Source organism: Oenanthe melanoleuca, chromosome 9, assembly GCF_029582105.1.
Source record: "Oenanthe melanoleuca isolate GR-GAL-2019-014 chromosome 9, OMel1.0, whole genome shotgun sequence".
NCBI lineage: Eukaryota > Metazoa > Chordata > Aves > Passeriformes > Muscicapidae > Oenanthe > Oenanthe melanoleuca.
In genome coordinates, this window is record NC_079343.1 from 21161896 (window position 1) to 21184025 (window position 22130).

The 22130-nt window shown below is 48.1% G+C and overlaps 1 protein-coding gene across 3 annotated transcripts in view; it reads right to left on the reverse strand.

Moving 5' to 3' along the window:
- Positions 1 to 22130, reverse strand: part of DIS3L2 (DIS3 like 3'-5' exoribonuclease 2) — a 178185-nt gene that overhangs the window by 7594 nt on the left and 148461 nt on the right. For all 3 annotated transcript variants that reach the window (XM_056499071.1, XM_056499070.1, XM_056499072.1), the window contains 2 exons: positions 2296 to 2479; positions 1054 to 1140 (listed from right to left, as the gene is read on the reverse strand). In XM_056499071.1, coding sequence (XP_056355046.1) covers positions 1054 to 1140; positions 2296 to 2479 — 271 coding nt within the window. The remainder of the gene's footprint in view (positions 1 to 1053; positions 1141 to 2295; positions 2480 to 22130) is intronic.

Genomic DNA, 22130 nt, shown 5'->3' on the forward strand with positions numbered 1-22130 from the left:
AGAGGAAATCATGTCACCAGTGCACCTTCCACCAGAAAAGGAGGATGTGGGGAAGGGACCAGGATAACCCAAAGCAGGACATGGGATCTGAGACAACACACCCAGCTCCAGAGGACACTTCCTGCTCTTTCCAAAGCAGCCCTCCTGAGCTGGACACACATGAAAGACTGATTTACTAAATGGCCTCAAAGCCCCAATGGCAAACAAGCATTAAGTCCCGGAAATACAACAGGACTTCAGGCAATTGCTAATGAGTAAATGAAGCAAATAAACTAATTAGAAGAGTGACAGTCAAATGAGTGATGTTGGGAAGCTGATTCATTCCTGCAGTGATAAGCAGGCCACAGCAGAGAGATTATCTCAGGAACGTGCCCTTCTCCCCATGGAGTAGGACTTTCCTCAGAAGAGTTGTGCTGTGCCCAGCTGCAAATGCAGCTGATGTCCCACAGAAACTTTTTATGACAGTGATAAATACCCAAATAAGTGTTCTGAGCTACTGATGCACCAAACAGACAATTGGTGTGAGCAGCACAAGCCTCCATTGCAGAGACTGTCAAAGAAAGCCACCTGGGCAGGAGGAAGACTGAAGGGTTTCCAGAACTTTCCTTCTTCCAAGAGCAGGCACCGGGCTATGCTTATGACCAGTTTCACACCCCCAGTCTTAATTCCTTCTTTGGACCAGTTGGGACACCACAATGTGAAGAAATGGCACAAACATGAACCATGGAGCCCACCACCAGCTGCTCACAGGGCTGGGTCCCTGAGAGTCTGTTATCAGCCCTCATGCAACTTCAAGGGTGAAATATTCCAAGCAGTGATAACAGAGACACAGTGGGCAGTGAGGAAAGACTCCGCCTGACCTTGTTATCCAGTGGAGCTTTTGTTGCTCAAGAGAGACTCCCACTGCCAACTGTACAGGAAGCTGCTGGCAGCCCTGGAACACCATGTTCAGCATTCATACCAGCTTGGTAACACAGAAGGGGTGAGGGTTGAAGATGAGCCACAGCTGAAAGCTACAAGCAGACATGCCTGACAGCACAGCATTGTTCTCACCTGCATGGGCCTGGAGAACATGTAGGTCAGCACTTCTTTCCTTGCCCTGGAATATTTGTCAGCACCAAATATTTCACTTAAGCTTTTCTGGAGGAGAAAAGAGAGAGCATTCAGTGTTGGCATGTTGTGGTGGTAAAGGGACCCAGGCAGACCTTACTGCTGCTGACAGAAGCTTGTCAAAGCCAAACTCCCCTTTTTCCTGAAAATCCTCTTGTAAGCCAAAAGGTGCACATGAAATTGGTCTTTGCTGTGGTTCCAGCAGCCCCAGCAGTATTGCATACACAGTCCTGAGCACTGGCTCTCCTCCTGGGGTCAGTGGCAGGCAGCACCCAGGGCATGGGGACTGCTGGCTCTGTCCCCAGCTGTGCAGTGTGAGAGAGAGCCTGTAAACCCTCTCTCAACCTGTGCCTGGCTCCCATCCAGCTCCTGAGAGCTTCAGCACAGACTAATGGGACTCTGGGGAGACATGGATATGGGAGGTCATGCCTGGGGGTAGCAGTGAGGAGGGGCTGGAGGGTTCAAAGTGCAGGAGGAGAGCTGAGTGAGCAGCCCTGCATCTGCTGACATAGGCTGGGCACAGCCAGAAAGCAGGGAAAGCAGTCCCAGCTGATGCAGGGGCTTGCAGGAGGCCAGCAGGGATGGGATTAACAGAGGATTATCCACAGTCCAGTTGTGGTGAGTAAAGAAAATCCTGGAACCTGCGCTGTGCTGTTCAGCTGGAGTTCAGCCTCAGGACATGCTCAGAGAGGAGTGGCTGGATACTTCTTGCACTGGCTGCATCTGACCTTTCCCAGCACTGCTCTCATGTCCTTCCCAGTCACCCCACTCCCCACCCTGCCCTCCCTGAGACCTGCAGCAGCCCAGACAGACATAGCTCCTTGCAGAGCTGCTTTCTTTGTGGTATGGAGCAAATTCCCTGCCCAGAGAAGGAAATCTGGGTGGCTCAGTGAGTGCTCCTGCACTGAAACATCCTTCCCATTGCAGGGAGGGCAGTGCAGGGTCACTTGCAAGGTCTTTCCCACCCTGCTCTAACCTCTGAGCACAACATGGCTGACCAGGACAGGCTGGGCCACCCCTGCTCAGCACCAAAGTGATCAATAGTGAGAGAGACAGGTGTTTTGTTTTGGCATGGCACAGTTGTCAGCTCTGCTTGGGCAGGGAGGGACCGTGAATAACGCACACGCTGCCACAAACACTCCATCACACCATGCCCCCCTTGGCCCCTTGGCCCAGAGCACTCACGTGCAGGGTCCCCGCGCTGCTGAAGTCGATGTCCAGCCCCACTTGGTTGCAGAAGTCCATGAGGTCTTTGAGCAGCTTGTTTTGGGGCAGGGGGTGGCGGCGGAGGAAGGCCTGCTCGGGGAAGGAGCGGTAGATCTGATGGGCCACGGCCATGTTCGCCAGCAGCATGAACTCTTCCACCAGCCTGCAGCAGAGGAAAACAATCCCGCTTACACAGGGGAGGCCCCTGGGAAACCAAACCAGTCCACAGTGATGGGAACTAATACGACACAGGGGACAGGGGAGCAGCTTGCAGTTGCTGTCATAAGCACAGATTAGCTGTGAGACTGCAGCAAATCCCCCCCAAATTCTCACTTTCTAGCTGAGGCTTCCCCAGGGACTCAGAGTAAGCTGTCCTGCTGGCACAGACAAGCAGAAGTCAGTGATAAATTGACAGCTTAAATTAGGATAAAAAAATCTCTCTTTAGGTCACTTTATCTCCTGAAACGCTTGACAAGCAAAACAAACGCCGTGCGAAAGATAGCACGGAAAACAAACACACACATCTGTCTTCCTGGGCCAGAGCAAACAGCACATGCTTGCTCCCCCAGCCCAGCTCCACATGTGTGGCCAGGCCCAGGCCCCAAGCCCTGCCCCACGCCAGCTCCCACCACAGCACAGCACAGCACTGTCCCCAGGCAGGACAAGCCACCAACCTTTGGCATCCAGGAGATGCAGGGACCCCACAGGCTCCTCCAGACAACCTCCAAAATGCTGGGGTGAGCACTTTCCATCTCTCAATGTACAAGCATTGAATGGAAATCGCTGGGATTACACAGTGCTCAGGAAAGCAATCCCAGGACGAGAGATCATCTTTGGTGTGTGTATGGGTTGTGCTACCAGTGGCAGGGCTGTGTCACAGGGGACTTGTTTAACTGGGCTTGATAAGCAAGAGATGTGCTTAACTGGGTTTCCTGCGTGTATTCCCAGGGCTCCTTACTGGTGCTAATTGCCAAAAAAGATAATAGATTTACAGAAGTAACCTCATCCTCCCAGCAATGCCTGAGTGAGCTATTGCTGATTATGCCAGCTCAGCCTTGCTGCAGGCAAAGCAGTGATTTTGCAGGGCTGGCTGGAGGAGCAGGGCTGGAGCCAGTGCTCCTGCAGCTCCCAACCCTGGCCACTGCTGGGGAGCCTGGCCAGGTGAGGTGTGCAGGGTTCACTCCTGGGGCACTCCTACAGCAGTCACATGATCCCAACCTGGGAATACTTGCCAAGAACTCAAAAGAGAAAGGAAATTAAGAGAAGCCCAGAGGAGGAATAAGCACCTGACAGTGACCATCAGCAGTAGAAATATCAGTCTTTAATGGGAAGGAGCTTCCTTATTAAGAGCCCTGTGGATTCTCACAGAGGGTTTTGTGCCAGAGGCCAACACTTCAGGCCCCACAGGGAAGGCAGGAGGGACATGCTGGCCCAGGGGCAGTGTGGATGGGGCAGGGCAGGAACAGCATGGTCTAAATGGGAATGGGCTGCCTGCTCTGTGCCCTGGAAAACCTGCCCATGGGTCATGGCTACCAGAGACCAAGGGCTGGCTCACGGGTGGGCAATGCCCTGTGACCCCAGCAGGATCAGAACACACTCCTGAGGGGCCACTTCCAAGAGGGCTGAGCCAGGCTCTTGCTGTTCCTGTGCAGCAGAACCGGCAGATGGCAACCTCGATCCCTCTATGGCCACTGGCTCCAGGGGGTGCGGGACAGCGTGGCCGGGGGCACTGGGCACCCCGGCCGTGGGGCAGCCAGCGGGTTAGGGCATGGCCATGCCCATCTCCTGACCGTGGGTGACACGCCACTGTCACCGAGCAGCACGGGGGGAACAGGGGCCTGAGGACAGGGGTGAGCTGGGCTAAGGTTGGCCATGGAGTCCCCCTGCACCTGCCTCGAACTGCCACCTCCACAGAAGGAGATGCAAGCCTATTTTCAAGGACAAAGCAAAACACCTGCGAACAAAATCTCCTCTTTGTCACAGGCACGTGCTCATTGCAAAATGAACACTATGAGCAAATGCTGCAGCAGACCCTGCCATTCCTGTTCCTGCTGAGCACTGGAGTGTAAAACCTTCCTATCTCATCTACAGTGACACTTTTGGCTGGATGCAATTTCCACCTGATTATTAAGTTCTGCCTTTTGTTTTACCATTCTGTAGTTTGGGCTTTTACAGTTTCCTGGAGATATCCTTGTTCTGATGTTGGAGGTACTGAATGGAAGCTCATACCTGAGCATCTTCCTTCCAGGGATGCTTTTATTCTTGAAATAGAACTAACAGCACATCCTACCCACTTTGCTCTGTGAAATCCCACCCTGGGAAGCACCCAGGAACTTTGCACCCATGACAGGTTGTGCAGGATGTGACCACAGATATTCAGAATGGAAATGCTACTCTTGCTCTCTCACCCAAAGGCAGAGGCACGCTCTGGGAGATGCATCTGCAGTTCAGGCTTTCAAGGATCAGGTAACACGGGTAAGGTTGGACACTCTCCTGTATCTGGGGGAAAAAGAAGCCCCAGGATCTGATGGGTTGGTTTATGTCAGGTCAGGGTAATAAACCAGAGTGCCCTGGGAAGGCTGCAATGCCCTGTGGGCTGATGCCAAAACCTGCAGGGACAGAGGTTCCTTCCCAGCTCTGGATCACTGGGGGATCATGGAGCTGTTCCCCAAATGCTCCCTGCTGCAGCAGTCCTGCAAGCTTGAGAGGAAAGAAGAGTGTATATAAGAGTCTAAAACTCCTAGTCAGATTTGTTCTAAACATCAGGAGCTCAGGGAGAGAACAGCAGCTTCCAGAAGGCACAAGTCACAGCTGGGGTAATCCAGAGCATGTGAGAGTTTGCTATGGTCAGAGGGAATGTGCTGGGGACAGTGAAGGAGCTGGCACCTGTGCCTGGAGTTAAGCCATGTAAACTCTTCCAGCAGAACAATGGGGTCTGGGACTCAGGACACGGAGGGAGACAAGATCTGCATGGAATAGCTTAATGTGACCTCCCTGCACCTGAAAGGAAAACCTTATTCCCAAGAGGAACTCATGCTGACATTGCATGGGTTGTTGGTGACTCAGGAAGATGAGCTAGGAGTGCCCATGAAGCCAGCAAAGCTTCAGGTGCTGAGGAGCTGGAGGGCACAGCAAAGCTGCTGCCTTCCTGCCCTCCCCACGTGGCCTTTCAGTTGCACTTTTAGTTCATGTTCTCACCAGGGCTTCAACTAAGCAAGCACTACACTGTGGCTTGGAGAAAAGCACTGGATGCTGAGGCTGGTGGGAGCAGAGGTTGGCTGGCAGAGCAGGGACCCAGCCCAGTGCTGGTGCTGATGCTGCTGGGAGCTGTACTGAAGCCCTGCTAACTTGTCGGCAGGTCAAACGACAAGAGGTTTTGGGGTTTCTGTGGGTTTTTTTCTTAAAACAGGCTAGCTTGGAGTCTGGCTCAGTGCAGCTGGCAGACAGGAGTACAAAGAAAAATATTTCATGGCTAAAAAAACGGAGACAGAAAGACTGGTCCATCTGAACGCGCGCTGAATGAATCCCATGTGAAATGCATTCTAACTCCATCGCTACAGTTTCCTCTGGATTAGCTGAGCTATCCTTGGCTCCTGGCTCCATAAAATCCCATAAACAATCTGATCTGAACTTTTGCCCTTTCTGTGCTGATGTGAGGCTTCCTCTGCTGTCCCACAGACAGGGCTAGGGTCAACAGGTGGCTGTCCCTCCCATAGGTGCCTGCAGATCCCAGCCATCCTGCTAACCACACTGCAGGAGGGAGCATTTCCAAACCTGTTGCATGCATCACTTAACTGCACATGTGAGGGGAAAGAGAGGGAGTGATGGGACGGCTTCTGAGCTCTGTAACGTGTACATCTCCTGTCAGCTTTTACAATGCCCAGATTTTGCTTAGGAGTTATGTGGATGAAACTCATCCTCAGCCTGCCTTATGCAAGAGGTCAGCTGGAGTGTATAGCTTACACTTACTTCTGAGTTTCAAATGTGACCAAGGCATGCCAGTGCCTAAATCTCACCAACTTCTGTGGAGATTTCAAGCTCCTGAGATGCTCTTAAACACAAATCTTGGTGCTTTTTAAAGTATCTTTGATAGTCACGGCTTCTGTAGGGCAACAGTCACCTATGAAACCATCCAGCTGAAGAGGACTGATGACACCTCGACTATAGCACCAAACCCAAGCTAGTGGGCTGTAATTCCTCTCAGACAGCTCCTGCCAGTGCCAAACATCTGTGGGATGTGGGAAGAGAAGCTACACATTTAGACCCTTGACCTGCTTTAGTATCAGCATTACTATTTGCTCCATTAAATGTTAGGTAGACACTTCCCAATCTCAGGATAGCAACCTTGAAAAACTACCGACGCCCTCAGCAAGTTGGTTGGCTGAGGCAAATAAAATGATGGTTTCTCATGGCAAATCTGCAAAGAAAGGCAGGGCAAGTAAAATGCCTGTTTGGCTGCTTGTCACCATGGTAATGCAGCTAGGCTGCACAGCAGCCATCGAAGTGCCCACTCTCCCTGATTAACTTGACAAATGACATTAGCTAAGAAGGGTTCGCTGAAAGAGAGAGACAAGGAGTACTTTGTGTGCAATCCAGTAAGTGCAGCAAGGAGGCAGGCAGCTTCCTTAAAGCAAAAGGACACTAAAACACCTGCTGTTCCAGCAGGGTACGACCCAGGGGCTTCAGAGCAAATGGCAGTGAGGTGGGGCTGGACAGATGAGCACAGCTGCTCCCCTCTAACACCTTCTGCACCCCCATCCCCTCCTACAGGATGTAACTGATGTGTGCATCCAGGTATTGGAACAGTTGCCACAGCTGAGGTGTGATAATCCCAAAGCACCACATCTCATACCAAACAGGAGATCTACAGCCACCTCCTGCAAATGGGACTCTAAATCCTGCTGCATTCACCCACAAAGTCACCTTCCACAAAAGGCTGCAAATAGACCTGTTCACATCCAAGAGTAGCAGCATCAGCTGAAGGAAAACAGTAAAGAAACAGCACCACAGCTCAACCAAAAAACCCTGTCCAAGGTGTTAAGTACAAAGATGCTGGATGTGCTATGACTTTTTCTTCTTTAAGCTATGTTTGTATATTTTTGATTACAGCTCTTCCATGAAGCAGAGGAACTTGAGGGGCTTCTATAAAAGCTCTTCTAAAACCAACATTAGGTAATCCCACATCTCCTGAGAGCACAGCCAGTGACAGAATCATGTTCTTTGGTGAGTAGCTGGGCTGGCACTTGCAATGGCTCTTCTCCATGCAAAATTATGCAAGAATAGTGTGCTATTTTCTAAGTGACACTACCTATCAAAGAAACAGGAGCATCTTCAGCCATCCACTCTGGGACAGCACTACTGCCTGAAGACACATGAAAATCAAATCCCCTATTATAAAAAAAAATTGGATTGCAGTGTTACATATGAGCCTTGAAATATTGGTGTGGAGCTCCTGTTGCCAATGACAGTTGCCAAAAGACCAAAAGACCTACTTTTTTTTGAAAGAAAAAGTAGTAAAAGGCAAGAATACTGGCGGTTCCTGGCTTGATGAAAGTCATTTGTGCTCCTCTCACAGCTAGCAGTAGCCTTGTACAAAGCATAGCTGAATAGTGGAATTACTCCACTTTCTGAGATTGCTCAATTAGCTCTTGGTTAAAACAGCTAACATTGAAACTTGATGAGAATAGCAGCTCTGAGGCAGTTTTAGATTCATTTCTTACTAAGTAAGAATGGCTTTTCCCTATAATGAACTCCCTTTCTGGGGTATAAAGAATGCCCTTTATATTAGCTATGGTGCCTTCCCAGTAATAGATGCCTACAACACAAATGCATGGGAGGGCTCTCTGAATACAAATGTCACTTACAGACCACTTTCACACCTTGAGGCTGGAAATGCCACAGGACTGCTCTCTTTGCTTTATCCAAATTATCTGTGGTACAGTGGAAAACCGTTTTAAGTTCTCAATACTGACGCTGGGCTCCTGAAGGCATTTGGCATGATTAGGAATTAATTGCTTAAAGCCTGATGTACTGGTTTGCACACAGGGATTCAGACCGCTGGAAAAACCTCAGCCATTTGCTGAAGCTCCTTTGAAATTATCAACGCCACTTTGCAGCCCTGTTAAATGAAATTGCTGACTACATCTGGCAGCACAACGTCAGGCCAGACGTTGCAGCGCTGGACGGCACAAGCCTTTGTGATCTCTTGGCTCTCAGCTGTGTGGGTGGAAAATGCACCCTGCCCAGCCTGGAGCTCCTTACCCTCCTCCTGGTTCATATGGAAGGGATGGACTCAACACCTGCCTGTCCTACCACCCTCCCTGCTGCCTTGATTCCAATAGCAAAGGAGGCATCACTGGACTGACGTGTCGGTGTCGCAGAGGATGCAGTCACTGTGGGCTGCACCTCTTCATTAAAGGTTAATATGACTGCAGTCTGCTCTTTTTCATGCAAATTGGTGACAACCTTCAGACTCCTGGTGTGCTGCTGAAGTGCCCCTCTGTGCCAAAACACAGTCTTCAGCTGCTGAGGGCCAAAGGTGAAAGCTTACACCTGTATGCATGTGCTGGGTCACACAGGATGTGGAGGCACAACTTCAGAAGGCTCCCTCAGTCTCAGCTCCACTGTTCTCCACAATTTTCTCATGAGAAAATTCTCATTCTGGGAATGGACTAGGATGCTCCCAAGCAAGGGTGCTGCCCAGCCACCTGGGGCCACAGAAGGGACCTGAACCTGCGTTTTCTCCAGCCCATGGTAATTCTTGGTGGGTGAATGAGCTCAGGCTGGGGCTGGGATGGGGCAGAGGAGAAGGGAGATACCTCACAGCCAGTGTCCAAGCTGGACTGGCAGTCCACATTCCTGAGACGTGCAGTCTGATACGCCACTGGCTCTGAAAGCACAGCTTATGACAAGACACATAATATTAATGTCATCCAGAGTCTGGCTAAGAGGAGAATGGAAAGAATTCCTGAATGAATGCAGACAGCCCCTCTGCTGACGGGAAAGCCTCCAGCCCCACACATCAGGCCAGCACCGCCTGTTATCAGACTGCCTTTCCCACTGGAAGGAGGAAGCAGGAATGAAAGGCACTTTTCCTCACCATTAAAAGTTTATGCAAGTGATTTATGGGTCAGAAAAATTAGCAAGCACATTGCTGAGTGCTCCATACAGCAGTGTGTGTTACGTGGCTGCTGACCAGAAATTCCAAGACCCATTAGGTGGAAGCAAAGGGCAGCATGATGGAAAGTTAAAGATGCTTTTTGTCGATTTAATTAATTAGCCAGGTCTTTTCTCCATCCCCTGCAGCCTTAATTAATGCAATGTTGAAGTGAAGAAATATTAACAATTCAGACAACACATTAATATTAACACAACACCTGCAAAATGCAAGTGTAAGTCCATTAGGTAAACATGATCTTAAGCCATTGAGGCAGAAATAATATTCTGACGTTTCCTAGCACAAGTAATCCTGCAGATACTGTCCATCACTTATGCTCCATTATAAGTCATGGCCCCTGGTACATGGGGGACTCTTCACCTGTTACTAGTCCCTGAAATCATGAGAAAAATTTACATTTCCATTAAGACATTTACCCGTTCCATATGGAAAATGTCTTACTAAAGCCATGTCATGAACCAGGAAGATCAAAAGGGATTTTTAAAAGGATTTTATCTCTGTGCCAGCAAGGGATGGAGATAAAACCTGAACCTGATAGCTTGTAAATATTAACCTACACTTGGGAATGCTTTAGAACATCAGCTTTCTATTATGGTGGTTTCATCTGAGACAAGTTTTCATTAAGGGAAAAACAAACAGTTAATCACCTGGAGAACTGATAGTGCTGCAGGGAGTCACAGACTGCTAGAACCAGCCTTCCTGTTCCACATTCCCCATCAGCTAATGTTCTCCCTGACATTCCTGCTGAGGAGACATGCACACCCTGTGCATGTTACATCCTTCAGCCTTTGGACTTGCTTTTTCCCAGTTTACCTAGGAATTAAAGAATTGATTACTTCCAAATCAGGAGACAATCTGATAGACAAGGGGGAAATAAAGAATACTGGATGAACATTCCAGACTAGAAGCATACTCTGAGATGGCCAATAACTGGGAGAGCATATATCTACCAACCAGGACCTGACCCAGGGACAAACAAGAAGGAGTCTGCAAAAACTCATGAAGAGATGAACAACAAAAAATAATGGGAAAAAAAAAGTTTAAAATACCAAAACCATGGAAAGTGATCTACATAATCTGGTAGCCAAAGGCAGCAGTGGCATGACAACATAAACCCCTGATGTTCATGAAGTGGAAGTCAGGCAATGACTTGCTAAGTAATGCCCTCTTCTGCTGCAAGTCTCTGGTCCAAGCAATGCAGAGTAACTTCAAAGTTGGATTAGGCTGGCATTTTCCAGTTCAGTTCTAGTAATCCCCAACTTCAACTTTCTCACAGCGTCTCTGGGTGCCTGTTCCAGTTCTTAACCATGCTCACAAGTGTTGGTTGGGCTCATGGGAAGAGACCTCTGGGAGAAGCAATCACCCAGACTGGCCAGCCTTCAGCAAGGGCCTTGCCAGAGGAGGACTCTCAGGAGAAACTGGCTGCAGATCAAGGGACTCAGAATGACCACTGGGACCACTGGTTCTTAGAGGATCTGTGTCAGAAAAACACATGTAATATAGCAAGTTCCCAAGGTCCCCAGCAGACAAAACCCAAAGGCAGCTGCTCCCTGGCCATGGGATGCTCTGCTGGGGGTGCTGTTTTCCAGACAGGACCATGGATCAGGGCTCACACCACTACCCAGCACTGCTCTGGTTCAACCTCAGATTTGCAGTTGTAGCACTGAGTGTAGGCAGGTTCAGGAGAACAGTTGTATCAATACAGAGCGAGGGATCCAGCTGGCTCTGGCTGTATTATTCTTGGTCTGAAACAATTGCAAAGCAATCATGAACCTTCTGGTTACCAGGACTTTCAAAGACATGGAAACCCGAGGGGGAGGGAAGCAAGGTACGGGGGACACTGATAGCAGATCGGGGTTAAAACAACCAATGAAAGTTGGCAGGGAGATGAAAGGGAAATGGGCAACATGGAATTTGGGGGTGATGTTTTCTAAATATGCTACTGAAATACTCTGGATAACTTCTGCTTTCAAGCAGCTTCTTGGCAGATTAAAATGTCCCAGAAGGTTTTATATCCAGCTCCTACGATCTTAAACTAAATATTAGGTGAGAAAAACATGCTTCTAAGGAAAAGTCAAACATAGCCCAGAGTGAAAAACAATGATCAGGAGAATGAACATATTGGGTTTGTTGAATATACAACCAACATCAGTTTTCTTGCCCAAAAAATAAAGCCAAGGGAATAAAATGCAGAGATGAGCAGAATGGAAAAGCTGCAGGAAATTTAGGTAGTCTCCCCCCACTCCACATATTTCCCCAGGCAGGACTCTCACCCTGCCTGGCCTCAGCCAGCAGGCTTGGAGCTTTGCCTTGAATTCCTAAGAGAGCCTTCCCCTTCTGCAGCAGGACAGGCTCAAGTCAATGGGTCTTTTCCATCTGTAACTTCTCTCCCTTGACTTTTATGTGCATCGATTCAAAAGCTATTTGATTTACTGGTGCAGGGGCTGTGAAGAGTCTAGTTTGGTCTAAGGACAGCCTGAGGTTAGAGGCAGCAATGCAATTTTACCACCCTGTCTTTTACAAGAAAATGTTCAGATCTGGATTTATAGTCACGTTCCAGTGAGCCCACACATCATGGCAGGCTGAAATTAGCCTGATTTACACAATGGGATTGAGGAAAAGCAGATAAACATCCCAGTGGAGGTGGAGAAAGCCTAGCAGGGTAGGAGTGGGTCCTGAACAGCATCTCAGAGGGTGTGTGGCTGTGGGTGACACAGAGCTGTTTGTCTCTAGATGGAGCTACTGCAAGCTAGATGGCAGATGAGAATAGATGAGGCAGTTTCAATGAGACCATAACAGGAGAGGATGAGTGACATGGGACCTATCACTTTAAGCAAAAGAGAATTGTATCCTTCAAGTCCAGAGATGGGTATGATGACGCTCCAGGGCTGCAGTGTAAGAAAGGACTTTGTTTCATGTCCCAGCTCCTCTACTGAGATTATACAGAAGTGAGAACAAGCTCTCTCGATGCCAAGGTCTGCAAAACCTCACGTGCTGCTGGGTGAATTTAGGAAATACCTCCATCCCTGATTGTCACAGTCATAACCTGGTCACTCCAGCTAGTTCCTCCACAGACTTTTATGGATCCCTCAGGTCCATCTAAGAACAGAGAAACCAAAGATAGATCCATGACGATATCCTGAAACTGCTCCTTTGAGCCAGGGTTTTACTAGACGAAGGGAAGCTTGGTTAAAATTAAGACCCAGGTGTGATGAAGAACTCTTGCAATGCTACCTTCCAACAGCAGCACAGATCAACCTCCTGAAAAAATCTACCATCTCCAGAAAAGCACACACACAGATCTGTCAGCACATTTGTGCTGCTGAAACCTACAGATCTCAGCACTGGATCATGGTAAGATTTGCAACACTGTCATCTTGCAAAGCCTTGGCAGTGCCTTTTAATCCCTGGAAAAGGAGCACTTCAGGCATCAGTTCTTGACTTTGAATTTGAATGTTGCAGAGCCAAAACAACATCTCTTGGAGCACAGGGTATATCCTAAGATGCCCTGGAGCTCTCTTGTCCTACAGGCATTGAGTAGCAATCTCCAAATGACAAAACAGAAATAAAACCATATATTCTCATGCTTTGGTGAGCCTCCAATCCAAGCCTGACAGATACCTGGCTATGAGTGCTGCGTCTCAGACTGCTTAACCCTTGAATAAGCAGGGGAAATATACATTTAGAAGAAGCCTGGTTTTTTCCCTTTCCCCCCCTTCAAATCTAGTTTAAAGCTCTTCCAATGAGGCCTACTAGCTCTTGGGCAAAAATCATTTTTCCCCTTTGAGCCACATCTATCCTATTTGTCACCAGCAGGTCTGGTGTTGTGTAAAGCAACCAGATTCTTCAGTGACTCCAGGCCTGAAGCCAGGTATTGACCTGCTGGTTCTTACTATTTCTTGCCTTATTATTCCTGTAACTGGAAGAATAGGGAGGACATTGCCTGTTCTCCTGATCCCTTAGTCATCCCAAAGTGTTGAAGTATCTCTTGAATGTTCTTGGACTTCTTGTTATACCATCATTGCTGCCTACCTGAAAAATCAATAATGGATAATATCTGAAGGCCATACCAGGGTGGGAAGTTTTCACTTCTATAACTTGGCCCCAGGGAGGCAGCAGACTTCCCTAAGGAGTGGGTCCAATCTATGTATTGGTCCACAGGCTCTCTCCCAAGGGTTCCTCAGTAACATCCAAGTAAAAGCTTTGGGAGCTTCCTCCAGCTGATCAACCTGTTGAATCTGGACAGCTGAGGACAGTGAAGCTCCATCAGATGCCCTTCACTGGCCAGTTTCAGCAGGGGACGAACCCAGACAGAACCACTGCCTGCAGCAGCAATGTGACTGTGACAAGAGGTGTTAAGAGAAGGGGACACAAAATAGTTAAAACAGACAATCCAAGTACCTGGAAAAGGGTAGGGATTACAAAAACCTGGTAACCCACCACAGGGGATACAACAGCTTCTGTTACTGCCCACACTTCATGTGCTCACTTACTGCTCTCTGGACAGGACAGACACCAGCAGCTTCCGTGGATGCTTGTGGGAGTGTGCCCCTCCACAGCAAGAGAGGCACCAACTCCATTTCAGCCTGGGCTTGCTCCATATCACACCAAGATAGATCCCACAGGGAAAGGAAACAGCTCAGGAGTGAAGCATGGATAGGCTGAACGTCAAAGCATGGGAAATACAGCTTAGGGTACGTGCAATCCAGGCACATTATACCCTCTTTGAAACTCACTCTCCCATTGTTATTTAACATCCTGCAGATTTCAGCCAGAGACTCCCATCCGCGCCCCAAACTGGCCTGGGTATGGCTGGGAAGAAGAAAGGGAGCTTGAAATGAACTGTGGAAAGATTTAAGTGCTCTAACTGCTACTTTCCAATACAATTTTCCACTTGGGGCAGGGGAAGGGAAGGAGGAAAGCCTGACAGTAGTTTAGAGCCAGTCACAACTGTGACAGGTTCTTCTTTTCCATTTCCAACCAGCTCACAGGCAGAAGGAGCACTTTAACTTCCATTAATTATCACAGCCTTATTCCAGCCCAGGGATTCAGAGCAGCAGTGGCAAACTCTTAAGACCTGTTAGGAGCAGGTCCTGCCTCAAATTGTGCTACACTGCTCAGTGCAGTAAAACTCTGTAATTAATGGAACCAAGAGCTACTGCAACTCTTCCTAGAGTACCTCAGTTTGCAGCTAAGTGCATCTCCTGTAGGCAGCACCAGTTCTGTCAGAGAAGAGGATCACACAAACAACTTCTTGCACTCCAGACTCTGAGAACAGGTTAACAGCCATTTAACAGATGGATCTCTTGCACACCCAAGCTGTACACATAGAAAAAAAGGAGATTAACAGAGCAGTACATTACTTCTGTCTCCTCCCTGGCTACCAGAGATTCCTGTTGTGTTGTAACTCTACCACCTTGTGGAGTTAGTTTATGGCATTTGTCAGTACTGATCACTGGATGTGCAGCTTCAAAGTGTGCACGTGGTGTTTAGGGAGATGCAGACAGCTCAAACACACAGTCCTCACACAACTGGAACAAAACTACGAAGAAATATTGCTACATGGTTTCTTCCACTTTTTGACTTCATTACAAACTATCAATGAAAATTATTTAAAAATAGCTGTAACTGAGATGTGCCTGTGCAGGGACTAATATGCCCTAGCTCAGCATTTCAGCCCATGCTGCCCCATGTCCCTTCCTGCTCCTCTGCCAACAGGGCTGATCCACCCTCAGCTGGTCTGCCCTGCTGAGACCCAGATCCAGGCCCTGCTTCCACCCACTCCCAGCACCTAGCTGCAGGTACCATCCCTTCATGCTCACTGATGACAAGATGTGCCATTCTCCCTTCCCCAGTTGATACCAGACCTTTCCAGAACTGTCCCCTCTGACACTCATGGCTTGCAAACCACTCACAGGTATTTTTGGCACTGAGTAATGAAAGCAGGGACATGCTGCTGCTGCTGCTGCTGGATACAACCAGATCTGTTTGAGATTCAGGTACTTCGTGGCTCTGAGTGGAAAATGAGCACAGCCACAAGCATTGTTTCCCTGCCTGTACCACTTGGAAGAACAGCTGATGTCTCCAGCTGTGGCAAATTTACTAGACTGGAGCATGTGAGGAGTGAGCCTGTGTCTGCATGGACACATCCAAAAGGAGTAAGGAGGACTGAATGAATTCAAATTTAGAGTGACTGGGACATACTGTGCCAGGTTGCTGAGGTTCACACAGCAGCTCCACATTCAGTTCTGACTCACTCAGGAACTAGCCTGGGGAGCAATTATGGTGCACAAAAGCTCTTGAGCTGCCACAAAAGAATGGAGTTTCTCATCAAAACCCCTTGAAATCTTTATCTTGCCCACTTAGGCTTGGGAGGATACTTCCTTCTACTTAGACAACTGAAGCCTCAGCAGAGCATTTGGGATGCTGGAGAGGAAACACTCAGTGACGTGAATCAGGGGTGAGCAGCAGCCACTGCAGCACGGCAGCAAGGACAGCCCTGACAACATCACCCCATTCCCATGCCAGCATTTGGGACTGCAGGAACTACACTCCATTAGGAACAAGCTGTTCCCCTAATCCAGTCCTCCTGACTCCTCTGTTAAAAGATTTTCCTGAAACTGTGTAGGGCTTTGACTAGCCAAATGTACTTTGACATCTGACTTCAGCCCTCTAGCTGCCAGTGCATCATCCCCTGCAAGCCCAGCCTGGGCTACTGAGAGCCACAAGGCAAGAGGAAATCCCCAAACCACAGCCTGCTCCCAAATCATGTCTGCAGCTCCCCACACTTCAATCTTCCTCCCTGCATCCTCACATACAGACGAGCTTTTTATTCTAGAAACCTCACAGACTACTCTAGGACTGAAAGGGAATTACATTACAGCAAGCACACGCCCAGTTGTTCATTTTGTATGTGCTGACAGTCTCGTTTTGACTCTACTTTCTACATTTAAGGTGTTAATGGGAACCTTGATGCATTTCAGAGGGAACGTGCACAGATAGAAGACAGATGCATGAGTCTAAAACCTGACTCCCAGATTTCATATCAAGTGCTGGATTTGTTTATATCCATATTATGCAATCTCCATAAAAGCAATCAACCACCACCAAAAGGAGATGTTTCAATATCTGCACAGCCTTCATGCACTAGGCATTAGGTTTGCTTTTATGATGCAGAATAATATAATGGATTTCTTCCACAAGTTCCCAAATGTTGTTATTAAGTGTTGCTTCTCTAATAAAATATGCTGCAACACACAGCAGTACATGACGTGGCATTTACACAAGTCTTTTCTCCATATAGGACTTGCTGGCTTTTAAACAAATCTGTCTCTACTATACACTACAGAAGCACAAGATGAGTAATTATATTCTCTGCTTAATAATGTTTTTGCACTGGCCAATTTAACAGCTAATCTCCACAAACCTTTGAGATAGTCCCCCAGCAGCTACATTTGCATGTTGTAATCAAGTCTTGCTATTAAATCATACTTTGCAACAATAGCTGAGCTGTCAACCACAAGCAGCAGCTCTCGGCTCTCGCACTGGCACCATGCAGGCAAAAGCCCAGGATAAACATGCACAAAGCCTCACTGCTCTGCCAGCTAGGAGAGCATCCCTTTGCACTTTTGGGAGCGTGGAAATGGCTACACCCATGATGGATCTCAGGACAAGAATCCTTTGTCTCACTCAGCTCTCTGGTCACTCAGCTTGCAAGCTGTTTTCTCCCAGCCTGCCTGCTGCTCTCTGCAGTGATGCAAAGCCAAACTGGTTTGGCTGTGGTGTGCTCTGTCGTACTTCTCTGACTGCTTTTTATGGTGTCCTTAAAAATGGAACATACTGGGTGCAACAGAGAGATACAGTCCTTTGTGACAAAGGTCTTGCCTTGGCTGCATGGGCAGAACAGCCTGTGCAGCCATGCTGTGATCAGAGCCCTTCACCCTTCAGGGTTAACCACACTCCTTGAAAATGCCCTGCTCAATTTTCCAGTTACTTTGCTGTCCTTGATCACAGTGCAGCAAGAAGATATGGCTGAGAGAGAGGGCAGATCAGACCCAGCTCAGTTAAGTGTCCCTGCTAGTGTCCTCACAGTTCAGCTGTGGAACCCTGAATAGCTAGGGTGACACACAGCATTAAGCAGATGTTTGATCTTCCTCCACTGGCTTCAGGGAGGGACTTCAGCCAGGGACTGATCCCCTGCTCTGCACTTCCCAGTTGCCCTCCCAAAACCTCATCCCCAAAGAGACCTACATAAACTCCAGCTTAGTTCCACACCATATTCCTGCTCCTGAACATTCACTGAAGCAATGTGCCCCTTCTCTGCTTTCCCACAACCTTGGTTTTCTCTCAGTGATTGTAAATATCTGAGTGACCCGAGTGCATCTGTCAAAGAACAGCACCAAAGTGCAATTCCTCTGAATTCCCTGCAGCAAACATCACTGTTCTGGTCCAGGCTGTTGCTGGTGCCAAAAACTCTTGCTCTGAACCAGATTCTGACTCTCTGCAAAATGCTGAAAAATGTGCAATAAATAGCAAAGTCCTTTTGAATCCTGTCTTTTGCAGTAGCCTTACCAGAGACAGAGTTTCAACACAGCAATGCGGATCAGCCCCAGCCTGGCCACATCGATGATGTCTTTCTGCCCTAATGATTCTTCCTACACATTAGCACAACATTTATTTCTACCTTGCCCTGTTCTTCCCATTTATCCAGAAATCTGACAAGGTCTCCTTCCTTTTAACATGGAAATACAGGGAAAGGAGAATTTCTAGCTGGAATTGGCTCACTCTGTGAAAGTAGACAGATCAATCTAGATTCAATCTGTATCACTAATTGTGGAAGGCTGGAGCTGACCTGGGGCTGGCCCGGCTGGGAGTGAGCGTGTGAGCACAGGCAGCCTGCTCCCAGCTTCTGCTGCTTTATGCAGCAAACAAGTCACACCAGCCTTCTTTGTGCGTGGTGGATCCTGTCTGCTCCTATTACCTGGACACTTGTGCCCAGCCACACGTCACCAGGCAATGCCTGGCTGTCAGCAAGATTGCAAATGACCACTGAGCTTAAATAAAACATGAAAAACTCATTAATGATGACTTCTCCTCACCTCACTTTAGGTCATATTTTACCACAAAGTCCCTTCCCAGGAGTACTTCCAGAGGGGCTAAGCCAGTGTGGTCTTTCTTGAAAGCCAGGACAACTGCACTTGTAGCTGATCACTAAATTGATTATGTTGAGATGAGCAGTGTTTGCATCAACTCTTTTACTACATCAGACTGTTTAACCTGGACTGTCTCAGCAAAATGAGATTATGCCAGAGATGCAACATGTACAAGAGCTCTGCCAGGGCTGGTTTTCACCACAGGGGTGGTGTGATGAGCAGTCGAGATGTCGGTCTCTGCTTAGCTCAGTGGAGATGGAAGGAAATATCTATGAGCAGCCCAGAGGCAGGCAAGAGCTCTGCTGTACAAGGCAGGAGTGAGCAGTGATCTAATCAGGGAGAGATGTACAGGAACTCTTAATCACTGCTGTGTTCAAGTGTCTAAGTTACTGGAGGAGCTGAAGGGCAGAGAGCAAGGACAGTAGAAGGGGAAGTGGGGGATCCCACGTTGCTCAGCTCAGTGCCCAGAGCACTGTGGCCCAGCAGAAGCAGAAAGGCAGACAAAACCCGAGTCAGGCTAAATCCAGGCTGGGCTCTGCACCTGCCTGTACCAGCCAAATGCCATGTGCAGGTAATTGTGCCCACAGCAGCAGAGCTTTGCAGAAACTGAGAGTTGAGTGGCAATGATAAAAGTTCACTCTTTTCTATTCCCTTCTGTTTGATGATGGCAAGGTGCTTTATAAATGCTAATAAAAAAGTCCCTGAGGATTCTTGCTCTTTTTTGCTCCACAGATGGTGGTGGAGTAGGAACAGATGACGTGACCTGCCAGAGACCACAAGCAAGGAACACCCTCTGAGCTGCGAGCTGACCATGGAGCTCCTATCCCACGTGTGGTGAGCTGGTGAGGGGTCCACTGGGATCAACAGAGAACAGGACATTCCCAGAGGCACAAAAAGCTTGCAGAACATCTTGGCCAGTAATGAGACTGCTCATTTGAGAGTGCTGCATTTCAGATAAGACAGATGAAGGACACAAAATTTAAGATGTTCAAAGCTGATCTGAGGAATTTCAAACCAGTTTCCATTAAAATTAATGGAAACATTAATGCAAAGTACACTCAGATCCTCAAGCAGGTTCTTTCCAAGCAAGATCTTTCCATTAACTTGAAAGCAAGTTGTGCCCAAAACCTCTTACATCACTGGGAACATCTGAGACAGGCAAAGTCAGGTTACAAACCCATTAGGCTCCAGACTGACTAATGCATGACCAATTGAAAGAGGTGAAAGTGCTATGCTGTAAGAGGAACCCCATTTGGGGTCACCTTGAGTGAGGAGATGAGCACACAAAACATGCATGTGACTTGGAGTTCCCTTTTTTGATGGAGAAGAAGTAGGGAGGTATGGAGAGAGTGGAACCCATTGCCAGACTGATGTAGCTGCTCTGAACTGTGGAAAAAAAAACACTGAAAAAGCAGCAGGACCAAGAACAATGCACAGCAAGAGCTGGAAAACAGAACTGGGACCTCAGTTGCTCAGGAGAGGGTAAGAAGAGATAGTTTCACTCTCACTCTCTAATTTGCGAGGACACAATTTCAATAAAGTTCATGGAAGGCCCAACTCAGCAGAGTATATGGAGAGAGGAGTGGTGTCAGGGCAAAACTGGTCTTCTACATTAACACAGAGCAATGTGTCAGGTATTTAAGACAGGGAAGATTATTTCACCAGCTGATGGCCTGTGCCTAGAGGCCTTCAGGTAGCTACTCTGTTTTTTACTCTGTTAAAAAAGACTTGCAGGATCTAAAACACATTCCAGAAGTGCATTTGTCCTTGAAAGAGAATTCCCTGTTCTTCACTTGGCCCAATTTCCCAGTTAATCTCTCTTGCCTTTCAAATGTGTGCTTTATTTCCAATCTGAATGCTTCAGCTTTCAGCCAGTAGCTCTTTATGAGAGAGCAATCCCAGCTGGCTGACAATCCACCCAGTAACTGCAGCTCACACTGCCATGCCCTGGGGGACTGGGGTACTTAGTGCTGCACAGACCACAGAGGTCCTGCCTGTGGCAAACCAAAACCCTGGCTCCCTCTGGGCAGACAGCACAGATCCAACAGCAGGATGTCGAGCAGGAATGGCAGGTTTATCCCCAAGCACAGCATCCCTCACCACAGCCAGCTCAAGTACTCAGGATTCTTTTCATCACCTTTGGTCTTACCCCACTGTCTGTCCCAGCAAGCAACTCTCCATCCTTAGTTTGTACCCAAAGCACCTCCTGACATAGCAAAAGATGGTGGCACATCCTCTCACCCACTGTCCCAGCATCCCTGCTTGCAATATCCCAGGGTGGCCAGCAAAACCTGCTACTGGCAGAGCAGTCACTCTGCACTGTGCCTATACATTCAACGACACAGAGACAAAGCCAAACTTTTCCCTATTTGTTAAGATAATGATATGCCTAGAAATCCTGCTGGGAGAGGGATAGCTGGGGGGTCTGGCGATTTTTCTAGTCAGATCCCAGCCCAGGAGAGGGCCTTCCTTGACACAAAATCAATTCAGCAACTTGGGTTCAGGATGAAATTGAGAGGTGCATTCTTTCTCACATAGATCTGTCCTCTCTCATGTTCCTAAGGGCTAATCACAGACTCACCTAATTCAGGGCTGCTAAGAAACCCATATCCACAGGTTAGCAATTCCAGTCCAGATATAGCACACTGCCTTAAGCATTAGTCAGACACATACAGGCCAGGGAAATGGTGCCGAAATGCTGCTGAGGGCTTTCAAACACATTGTTAAACAAATGGATATGTAAACAGATCTCTGGGATGACACATGGAGACAGCATCTCTGACTCAATTACAACTGCACCTGATCTTCTCACCTACCTGATTGCCACCAAATACCTAGACACATAATACTGACACAAGGAGGTTTTACAGCTCCTTCCCAACACTGAAACAAGTAAGATGACAAACTCCTTTGATTCAGTCTAGGGAGAGAAGTCCCACACTCACTAGGATTTAAGACCCCAGTCCTTCCTACCTCTTGTGGGTGTGAGCACACACTGACTTCTCTGGAACCCTGCTGAGGATTTAATGAGAGCTACTGGTCACTGTGGGATACTGTGTAAGTCACCAAAGAGAGCTTCAAACATTTGTTTGGAAAGGATAAGGTTATGTTCAAATCCCTCCTGCTCATGGAGAAGGCAGGTTTCCTTGATCACCTTTTCCATTTGCATCCCCCTCATTGCACTGACACTCCAAGGATTTGGCAGTTACTATTTCTACAGTTCTGATGGACTGGAAACCTATTATTAAGCAGCAGGATGGCAGGAGAAGACAAATCTGTGTCAAGAAAAGCAGCTGTGTAGTACCTGGGCAGAGCCTTTTGCAATAGGCCTTTTACCCCAGCTAGGAATGGCCATATGGGCCCCTCTGGAAGGAAAGAACAACTCTCTGCTCCTCAAAGTCCCAAGTGACAAAGGCTGTTTTGCAGCTTATGTCTCAACAGCCTTTGGAGGTGCAAGACAGAAAACTGAGCTCATGCCTTAGGCA